At 43.4% G+C, this 10,267-nt stretch overlaps 1 protein-coding gene and 1 non-coding gene across 8 annotated transcripts; both read left to right on the top strand.

Moving 5' to 3' along the window:
* Nucleotides 1-2,951: 2,951 nt before the first annotated feature.
* Nucleotides 2,952-9,640, top strand: Tmem100 (transmembrane protein 100). Of its 7 annotated transcripts, none has more exons than XM_047547656.1 (3): nucleotides 2,952-3,083; nucleotides 6,604-6,751; nucleotides 8,326-9,640. In XM_047547656.1, exon 3 carries the CDS (start codon nucleotides 8,398-8,400, stop codon nucleotides 8,800-8,802), a length of 405 nt encoding a protein of 134 aa, XP_047403612.1. In that variant the 5' UTR covers nucleotides 2,952-3,083; nucleotides 6,604-6,751; nucleotides 8,326-8,397; the 3' UTR covers nucleotides 8,803-9,640. The 7 variants fall into 7 exon arrangements, with proteins under 7 accessions (XP_047403612.1, XP_047403607.1, XP_047403611.1 ...); XM_047547651.1 differs by lacking the exon at nucleotides 2,952-3,083 and adding an exon at nucleotides 3,751-3,806; XM_047547655.1 differs by lacking the exon at nucleotides 2,952-3,083 and adding an exon at nucleotides 4,192-4,210.
* Trnag-ucc (transfer RNA glycine (anticodon UCC)) lies at nucleotides 8,203-8,275 on the top strand. Its single transcript has one exon. It is a non-coding gene; the product is annotated as a tRNA-Gly (tRNA).
* Nucleotides 9,641-10,267: the final 627 nt, after the last annotated feature.

The following is a 10,267-nucleotide window of genomic DNA, read 5'->3' as shown; positions in this document are numbered from 1 at the left end:
ATGCCAGGTCACTGTTTATAATGCACAGAGCTGAGTACAATATCCTGCTCAAAACCACATTGCTCTCAAAATAAATTCCAAACTCATCATCTGACCATAAACTATTTCCAGTCTTATTTTGACTGCACTCTGCTGCCCTGGGCTCTCTCAAATTCAGCCAAACCAGCTAGTCAATGCTCTATATAGAAGACTTGGACTTTTAAAAGCTCTGCTTGTATGTGGGCTGTGCCTTCCACCTAGAATCCCCTTCTCTGCCTCTCTACCGATAATGTCAAATATCTGTCCACCTTGAAGCATCTGACCGCCCCCATGCGCACCTAGACGGGGACTGATTAATCCTCCCTCACCCTCTCATAGCAGTTTGCTATTTGTCCTCTAGTACAAAGATGGCCTTCATGGTGCCCCATGGCTTTCCCATTCTGGACTTTAAGCTCTTTGACAGCAGAGACCTGGCTTTGGCCACTGATTTATATCTGCTCACCTAGAGCATTTGGCAAGCTCCTGACCTCCAAAAGGAGTGCAGTACATGGTGGAACTGAAATGCTTCTGAAGGCAGAAGAATGGGCTGAGAGTCCCCTGAAATGCCCCCACTGCTATGCCATCTTCCACGGACTCTGCGTGTGCCATCCTGTGCCCGTCTTAGCCTCACACCACCCAAATCTGCTAAGTAGCAAAACTCCATTTCTCAACACTCAGATGTATATGAGGAAAAATATCTGGCTTAATCATTCAACCTCTTTCCAGAGAAATAGGTACATCTTTCCAGAGTGTGTTTCCAAGATTAAATTCAAGGAGAACATGTTGCCCTGCTCACAAGAAAACGAGACTAAGCTAAATGAGGAATGTGCACGGAATCTAATAAAAACCAAGAAGAAATGGCATCCTCATGACACACTGCAGAAGGAGAGGCACCAAGATTGGAACTTTGGCTCTGCCTCTTTCCCTCAGAGTAGATCCTGAGAAATTACTTAACCCGGCCAAGCTTTATTGTCTTCATCAGTAAAATAAAAATACAAAATTCGGAGACAGGGTGTGCATGGTGCATAATAGAAGCTTGATAGGCATCGACTCCTTTCCTCTTCAAACTGAGCACATCCGCACATCGTGTGTGTCCATCAAGAATGAAGGAGCTGGGGACTTAAACCCAGCAACCGTGCCATTTTCTGGATCTCCATTTCTTTCTCCACAAGATAGAAATAACACAACTGCTTGATGTGAAAGAATACTTAATTAAGGCTTCTCTGAGCCAAGCATGGAGCTCACGATCTACAGTTGAAGCTGAATGTTTCATCATGTGGGGAAGGGTCAGCACTGATGGCCCATCTTGATCCAGTCATTTTAAGATCAGTGCTGCCTGACGGGGAGATGGCGGCATGTGGGGTCAGAGGGTGCATTCAGCTCTATGAATATGGAACAGAGACAAGCTGACTGACTGACCGCGAAGCCAGAGATGATTAGTTTCTAAGACATTTTACACTTTTCAAATCCCAGCACTAGATTTAAACCTGCAAATTATGTGTTGACTTTAGGGGTGGACCAGTGACACACAATGTTTGTATACATCATTTTATGGACAGGACAAGTGGCATTTGTCACCAAGGATTTGGGGATTGCTTCTGTAAACAGGGCAGAAGGACTCCATATGACCTGATATAGGAAAGAGTGGAAAAGGAGTGGGGTCATTGTGGTCTTGTCCCTTCCCTTCCCTGGGAAAAGGCAAGTGTGGTGGGTTCCTACAAGCGTCAGCAATGGGTGACCCACAGCTCACTACAGGAGGATGAGCCTAGAGGTGTGCACTTGTCTTAGCAAAGTGTCAGTCCAGTTTGCTGTAACTCTTCTGCTGTGCTTCCTCATCACAGGCCTCCAAAAAATAAGGGACATAAATATAAAGGATTGTGCAAAATGCATGAGAATATCTCAGAAACTCTGAAGTTTCAACATGTTTTGATTGTGTTTGTGTGTGTGGGGGGGTGTAGTATCAAGGATTGAACCCAAGGGTACTTTTCCACATCTCCAACCCTTTTTAATTTTTATTTTAAGACAGGATCTCACTAAGTTGCTGAGGGTCTCCATAAGTTGCTATGGCTGGCCTCAAATTTGTGGTCCTCCTGCCTCAGTCTCCCAGGTCACTGGGATCACAGGTGTGCACTTTGTGATTTTCAAAAAAGAAAATCAATTCTTCTCACCTTAAAGCAGAATGACTTCAATTAGTCTCTACTGAAGTGAGAGACGAATTACTTAGCCCTCTCTGAAGTCCGTTGTGTCATTTTATTTGAGAGAAATATTTTTTATACGGTCACAGGGCCTTTTAGTTACTCAGAATGAATTGAGTAAGAGAACAGGGGCTGGGAGGTGCGTTTTAAAAGATATTTGCTGTCCTTTCTATACCCACGTGGGTCTTATAAATGTCCAGTGCCTTGAAAAAGATCAGCAAACAGTAAAATATCTTTCTGTCTAAGCCATACACGTTGTTCTCCTTGTTACTATCAGATCTTTCTATTTAATGTGCTAGACTTGAAAGAAAAGCAGCTTGGGGGGGAAGAGTGGAGCTGGAGGAGACAACGACATGACCAGCTATCCAAAATGAACACCAAAGCACAGATGGCTTTCCAAAATGTCCCTGACTTCAGAACAGAACTGCACACACGCCCTTAAAAGAAGCATTAGAAAGGAGAAAAACTGGCCAGCTTCCTGCATCTCACTGCATCCAACTGGACTGGGTGATGACCAAAATCAAAGGCGTGTGGGGATTGGACAGAGGGCCTGGAGGGGCTGGCACCTTCCAGGCTGCTGGAAAGGAGCCAGCTCAACCACACCAAGCAAAAGCAAACTGAAAGCACACAGGGACCGGTAATCGAATGCACATGGGGTACTCTTCCTAAAATGCAAAGCTCATGTGTTCCCAAAGGAGGAGACTCCAGGCCCTCAAAGGCGAACACTCAGGGCAAAATCCAAATGCCCCCCTTTCCAAACTCGAGCCTGCTCTCCATGGCTTCTCCTGAGAGGGAAAGGGGCACATGATCTCCCCCTCCCACATCCACCACCCTCCCTCCCTCCCTTCACTGGGACACCCTCTTCTCCACGTAAGTCACTTTGTCTTATTTCTAAGAAAAATGAGATTTTTTTTATTATTGGAAGGGATTTCTCTCCATAACACAAAGTTCCTAGCTCTGTTATTTATAATGCCTTTGGCAACCTCAGTTCCCCAGAGATGTGATTTTCCAGTGTGTCATCATTTCTGTGGTGTCTTGGCATCCTCTGATGAAGACCCCTCCCCTGGAAAGGACTTGTACAGGCATCCCACCTCATTTTTTACTACGGATCCTTATTTTTCTCTTATTCCTTTTCCTATTTGTATGTTATGGTCCCACTTCCCATCCCTAAAACCTCCCCAAACCCTATACCCCGTTAAGAGTGCAAAACAAAGACTACAAATTCTTTCCTGAGGGTTCACAGAACTGTAGAGGGATGCATCAGAATGGGAAATTTGAAGAGGCAAAACCTTGGAAATGAATGGGAATAAGGATATAGAAAGAGAAAATAGAAGCAATGTTGTTCTAACTTAGTGTTTTTCTTTAAAAAAAAAAAAAAGTATGAATTACATTCCTACAGAGGGAAAGGTAGAGTAAAATATAACAGCATTTGAGGGATTTCCTCTCACCAAATTGTCTCCGGTCCCTTAATTGTATTTAAGCCTCACTGAGTACTTTGTGTACGGTCCCTAGCGCGGTGATTTGCATCCCCCTCTCCAGGGTTGCTGGAGGCTGGGGCTGGCAGCTGTCTCAGTCTGATTCTGGCTGAGAAAGGTAAGGATCTCTTCTTTGCTCTTTGAAAGATCTGGGAGCCAAAAGTTGAATGCCTACGGGGGCTGGGGGTGAGGAGTGTGGATATAATTCATGCATTTGGAGGCTTTCAGAAAAGTACTCCAAACTTACAGGAGTCTCCTAAAGCCATGTGCATTGTAAAGAACCAAGATTCCCTCTGGGTTCTGAAGGCTTGCAGAAAAAAGCCTGCGTGCACTGTGAAGGAAAATTTGGATTTGGGGGCAGGTGTCCCTGAAGGGATCCCCAGCGTGTTTCCTGCCTTATAGTCAGAGTGGAGAGGAAAAAGCAGCCGAGGGGACGGGCGGGCACGGATCACTTCGAATGCTCTCTGAATTTCAACTTGGAGGTGGAAAGTCAGTTTAAACTGTATGTGACTGGTTACAATGGTAGGTACCTGTTCTGATACCAATTCCACTTCGTCCCAAAGCTTTCTCCTTATTTATCAGTACAAGTCATCAGTGTCTCCTTCAGTCTGCAGTTGTGTATCTGCATAACTAGGCAGACACACACACACACACACACACACACAAACACAGTGCAGGAGAAAGGGATGACTGAGACACCTGAAGCCTGAGAGGGTGAGATCTTTGGTGTCAGAGATAGACGAAGCTTCCGTCCTCCCTCCTGGCACAGCTACCTTACTGTCCCTTGTTATGGATGCAGCCCAGGGCTCAACAGTCCTGCTGGACTCTCTAGAAATTTGCATCATATACCTTTGACTTGGTAACAGGGAAGCATGATCTTCAATAGGATAAAGTGGTACCCCGAGTTTCCTGGGCTTTTGTGTTGTGCTTGTGTGCATGTGTGTGTGTGTGTGTGTGCGTGCGTGTGTTTGATAAAATGGTTTGTACCAGGAAGTAGAGAGGAATTACCCTCCAAGCTCTCAGGTGGGGAGGTCTTCTGCTGTCTTAAGAACCTCCAGTTGATGAAGTCGGGTGCCCCACTTCTGCATCTTCCGGAGCAACTTAGGCAAGTTCTGAAATGCCCTGGTTCTCTGCATCCCTGATCTTCATCACCAAGTGGTAACACCCCACGTGCATGATAGTCGTTTCTTCAGGTCTATCATCATTTTAAAAATGAGGATGGTGGTGGTGGGGGGGGGTGCTTCCAGGTGGCTTCCAGGTGCCTGAAGCCCTCTGTGCGTGGGCTCCCCCACTCAGCCAAGTCTCAAGAAGTTTTCAACTATTTCATTTTTTGGAAATGAAAAAGTCTTTCTCTGATTTCCATTCTAGGGGAAAGAATGGGCGTCTGTTTCCTCTGTTTGTAACAATAGCATCGAGATTTTCTTTCAAGAGGAGGCAGGAGAGAGCAGGGTACCTTAGAACAGGTGAGATGCTGGAAAGGATCCAAACCCTCTGCCTGTGGCTAGAGAAGTCGAATATCCCACAGAAAGGAGGAAATCAAATCTCTGCCAAGAGTTAATGGGGATTTACAGATTCCCTGCGTTAATTTAAAGGAGTCAGTAATACTGGCACAGCTTTTAAAAATGGGAGACAGGTAGCTTTTAGCTCTAGAAGCATGGGAGAGCTAGGGCTTTATGTATTTCATGTACTTTATATTTTCACATAGCTTGTCTGTAAGGAAGGATAAGCCTGTAAGGACCTTTCTGATGGTAGGAAGTGTGTGTGTGTGTGTGTGTGTGTGTGTGTGTGTGTGTCTGGGCATTGAAATTGCTCATGGTAGGCAAGTGCTCTACCACTGAGCTACACCTCAGCCTGGAAATAGACTTTTAACTTTATTGTTTGAGAATATGATGTGTCTAGTCATACGTTTGAACGTTAAAGTACCTTGCTCCTTAAAGTGGGCCTAAATGTAGGCATAGGTGAGGAGCTTATTCCAGACCTTCTGCTTCAAAATCTACAAACAAGCACCCTTCCAGGTGATTTATCTACCCATTAGAAACCAAGAGTTTCTTTCTAACTGTGTGACTTCTGTCAATTTACCTAACATCTCTGAGCCTCCATTTCCTTATTTATAAACTAATGAGAACTAATGTCAGTATGTGACATTCCTTAATATTATGCCATGCCCTTAGTAGGTGTTCTGTAAGCAGTAGGTAGATGCTACTGCTAATGATGATTTTAGCAGGCCAAAATGCTACTTCTACCCTAAGGAGTAAGCAGTCCTGCTTAAATCAAGACGATGGTTTCCCCTTTAGCCACACACATCAGTATTTCCCACCCACCTTCCTAAATGAATGGATATGACACAAAGGGAGTGGGAATTAAGCTAAAGAATACAGAGAAGACCCAGGAACACAATGGATTCTTGCTGGCAGTAGAGGCTGAATTCAGTTGCTGGTGACTTCACAGCTGTTCCTGCCTCCCCAGCGAGTCTGTCCCCTCAGCTGGATCTGCATCGCTGACTCTGGGATTCTCTTAGGAAAATGCCTGATGGGCTGGAGGAAGATCTGGAGGTTGGCTGGGGGAAAAAATGAGTAATTCAAAGCAGCCTGCTTAGTAAATGCTGCAAGAGAAATAAAAGTAAAAGCTGGCTCCTGTCTCCAGGGACTCTAGAAATGATCCTGACTTATCATGTCACTGAGTAGAGGTAGGGGAAGCCAAAACTCGGAATCTGCTGGCAAGGAAAAGGAAGAAAAAAAAAAGAGAGAGAGAGAGAGAGAGAGACAGGGAGGGGCAGACAGGAGGGGGAGGGAAGGAATAAAAAGAGGGAGGGAAAGAGAAAGGGCACTTAGAAGCCCAGATAGCCTGAAAGAAGAGTTCCAGGATTTAAAACCAAACCAAGAGTAAAGTATTTTTCTGTCTTTTCTTTCCCGCAGAGGAGATCCAGACCTGTCATTTGATTGACAGCCCTGCCATAAACAGGTTCTTTCCCAGAAGTTGTACAAAGGCGCTCACCGTTGCCGATTCTGATTCTTCCCTTAGAAGTCAAGTGATTTCCCTGGTAATGGATTGCCTCTCTCTGAGGTAGGTGTGAATAGTTTTGGGGACGGAGTTTCATTTTCGGGTTAGCGCAATCTCCGCTGTGGGAAGGCTTATTTTTAATTTTTTATTTTCAGAGTGTCAAATATCCTTTAACTGACCTAGTCAGTACTTAGGGTATCATTGAAAAACAGTGATTAATTTGGTGATTAAAACTTACATAGAAGTAGGCAGCCTTAATAATTAGTTTAATTGCTTAGGAAGTGATATTTTGACCATGTAGGGCTACAAGGAACCAGTGAGGTTTGATTTGGGCTTGCATTTATTTTCAAATGATTATTACTAAATTTAAAGGCTGAAACTCACCAAAATGGTTTCAAGTTTCTTCCGGTAAACTCTTTCAGTAACTACAATTGCTCGGGCCCTGGAGGATCCAAGACGGTGACTTCTCTTAGCATGCCTCAGCAGCAGATGAAGTTTTTCACTGATACCTCATAGAAGCATTTCAATCAGATGCTTTTGAGTAAGGATCTCAAGTTTTGTCCTGGAATTTTCAGGTTCAAAAATATTTAAAATAATGCAAGTTTTGTACCCAAGGACTTGGAGAAAGACAAAAAAAAAAAAAAAAAAAAAAGAAAGAAAGAAAGAAAGAAATTTGTCATATTTTGCTATCTAGCATGTTTATTTGATTTTGCAGGACTTAGTATACATTATCAAAATTCCTGGTTGAGGTTAGTAGGAAATTGCCCTAACAGTTGATTTTGATCTTTAACATGAGAAAACCCAATTTTATACTTCATGAATTTGTTGAATTATTTCTTGCTTCCCCCACCCCATTTCAAATGGAAGGAGAGTATTGCCACATTTTGATCACAAATCCTTGCCACATTGTCACTAAATTTTTTTGCTGAACTGCCCATCTGCCACGGGGGGCAGAAGGACCCAGGCACATGCTGTTCTGTGTTTAACAGGAACACAGTAAAGACTCATTGGCAGTCAGTCGGTGGAGAAGAGCATCATCTGTACACTGACTACTTGTCTTGACATGGATTTCACGAGCAGCAAATGGGTGATAGTTTGGAAAGAATGCAGGTTATACCCTGCAAAATTGGCAGAGCTTAAGTAGCTGTGAGCTGTGGAACTAAGTTGCTGTGAGCTGTGGAACTAACGGTTTATAATGTTGTCTCCTCTTGAATAAGGACGTCTTTGGACAAGGATCCAGGCTCCTCTGTGTTTAGAGAAAAAGAGAAGCAATAGACAAAGAGGAAAAGCTTATAAAAAACATGTGCGGACCACCAGGGAATATTAAACACTGTAAAGCGCTTCCCGCTTTTCAAAAATCTTCCCTTTTATGTTTTTCTTGCTTTTTGCTTAGTGCAAAACAACATAATCAATTAGGGGGAAAAATAGTTGATTTTCACATGCATCTGAGACTCCTGCAAAGGAGGCGCTTCTGCGGTTCTTTTTCAGTTCTTATTTAGCTGACATCTCGAGCTGGAGATATAGCTCAGTTGGTAGAGTGCTTGCCTTCCAAGCACAAGGCCCTGGGTTCGATCCCCAGCACCACCAAAAAAAAAAAAAAAAGATTTAGCTGACATCTCCTGTCTTCCTCTCCACAGTTTCCACCCTGCGGACACTCTCCAGATCTAGCTTCTAAGCCCTGCTAGGACTGGGACACAGCAAAGGTCAACATGACTGACGAGCCTGTGAAGGAGAGTCTGGGAGCCCCCAAGACTCCCATGCCAGTGACAACGGAGAAAAGCCCCAAGAGTGAGGTGGTGATCAACACGACCCCGCTGGTCACTGAGGTCCAGCTGCTGGCTGCCACGGGGGGTGCCGAGCTCTCCTGCTATCGATGCATCATTCCCTTCGCCCTGGTGGTCTTCATCGCCGGGGTCGTGGTCACCGGCGTGGCTTACAGCTTCAACTCCCACGGCTCCATCATCTCCATCTTCGGCCTGGTCCTCCTGTCATCTGGACTTTTTTTATTAGCCTCCAGTGCCTTGTGTTGGAAGGTGAGACAGAGAAGCAAAAAAGCAAAGAGACGGGAGAGCCAGACGGCACTCGTGGCCAATCAGAGAAGCTTGTTCGCTTGAGACTGAATGAGACCAAATGGTGGTCATGTGACCCCAAACCTCCGCTCTAACTTGGTCAGCGGATTCATCCAGAAACAGTGTGGGACGGCATGGGCTTGGCTTGGGAGCAGACTAGAAAAAATGCGGAGCTGGGGATGAAGGAGGGGGTAAGGGGATTCCTCCTGTGTGAGGAATAGCCTGTCTTCTTAGTGACTGTCTTCTTTAATGACAACCTTAATCCTAAGGGCTATTTCTAAGACAGAAGAATCAGTGCTCTCTCTCTGTCTCTCTCTCTCTCTCTCTCTCTCTCTCTCTCTCTCTCTCTCTCTCTCTGTCAAACCTTTCCCGGGTCGTGGGAGATGCACAGCATTAGATAACATTTGGTTCATCTTGGAAAGCAACCAAAAATGATGAGAAAATAACAAGGTCCTAGCGCATCAGACACCTGCCTCCAAAACAAACACCCTGCACTCCCTAAGAATTGTATTATAAACATGTTCTGCTCAAGGTCTGCATTGCCTTGGACTTCACCTACATCTATGAAACGCAGTCATATTTTTTTTCCCAGTAAGTTGATCCTCTGGCATCCGTTTTTATCTTTCATTTTCAGTAACTCATCACTGGTGGTACTTTACCTTGAAAAATAAACTAATAGTTTTTTTATATTTTAACATTGGACACTTTTAGGTGATTGTAAAGATGTCTCAGAAGTGAACATAAAAGGTATAGCTAATAGATGACATGGGGGGGTTAAATTAATATTAAAATAATCCAATAGAGCACTTTTGATGATTTTTTATATAAAAGTTTAATGTATATTTCATTTGAAATAATAAATACTCATTGCTGCTTAAACATCTTAAATGATTATTTGTGTTACTTAGTTTTACTGTGGTCCCAAATTGTTCACCTTCCTTTTCTCCTTTGCAAAGTATCAGTTGTATTTCTCTCAAAAGGACAACTTGGTTTTGCTTTACTGGAAAATTTTTATTTTTATTTTTTTAATTACTTTTGAAGAACAGTGTTAGTTACGTTTATTATATTCTAAAGGATTTCTATGCCATTATAATTAGGAAATCAATGCCTGGGGTCAGAAATTTTATAATGTTCTGTTAAATGTGTGTCACATTTTTGTTGAATGGTCACTAACTCTTGCATCAACAAATTTTTAAACTCATTTCTAAGACAGGCATTATCTAGATTTTCAGGTTGCTTATGCTCTTAGTTCCAATACTATGCAAATAAGGTTACTGCTAGACTCTTCTGTGGACATTGAGCTGTTCCATAACTCCAACCAAAAATATTCTTCATTTATGTACTTTAAAACACATTAAACTAGAGCAGAAAGATAGTTGGATAGTTGGATAGTTGGATAGTTGAAGATAGTCTTCAAATTCCAAGAATATAGTAATACGGCCTATCAGGGAACATCCCTTGAAAGGTATTACTGAAGAATTTTAATGAAATATGGCAGGAGCCCTCTGGT

Source organism: Sciurus carolinensis, chromosome 3 (assembly GCF_902686445.1).
Source record: "Sciurus carolinensis chromosome 3, mSciCar1.2, whole genome shotgun sequence".
NCBI classification, from domain to species: Eukaryota; Metazoa; Chordata; class Mammalia; order Rodentia; family Sciuridae; genus Sciurus; species Sciurus carolinensis.
The sequence above is the reverse complement of the archived record's forward strand: the minus strand, read 5'-3'. Positions and strand labels throughout refer to the sequence as shown.

Bases quoted from the DNA above. Each gene is read 5' to 3' on its own strand.
- Tmem100 (XM_047547656.1), top strand. From the start codon at position 8,398: ATGACTGACGAGCCTGTGAAGGAGAGTCTGGGAGCCCCCAAGACTCCC.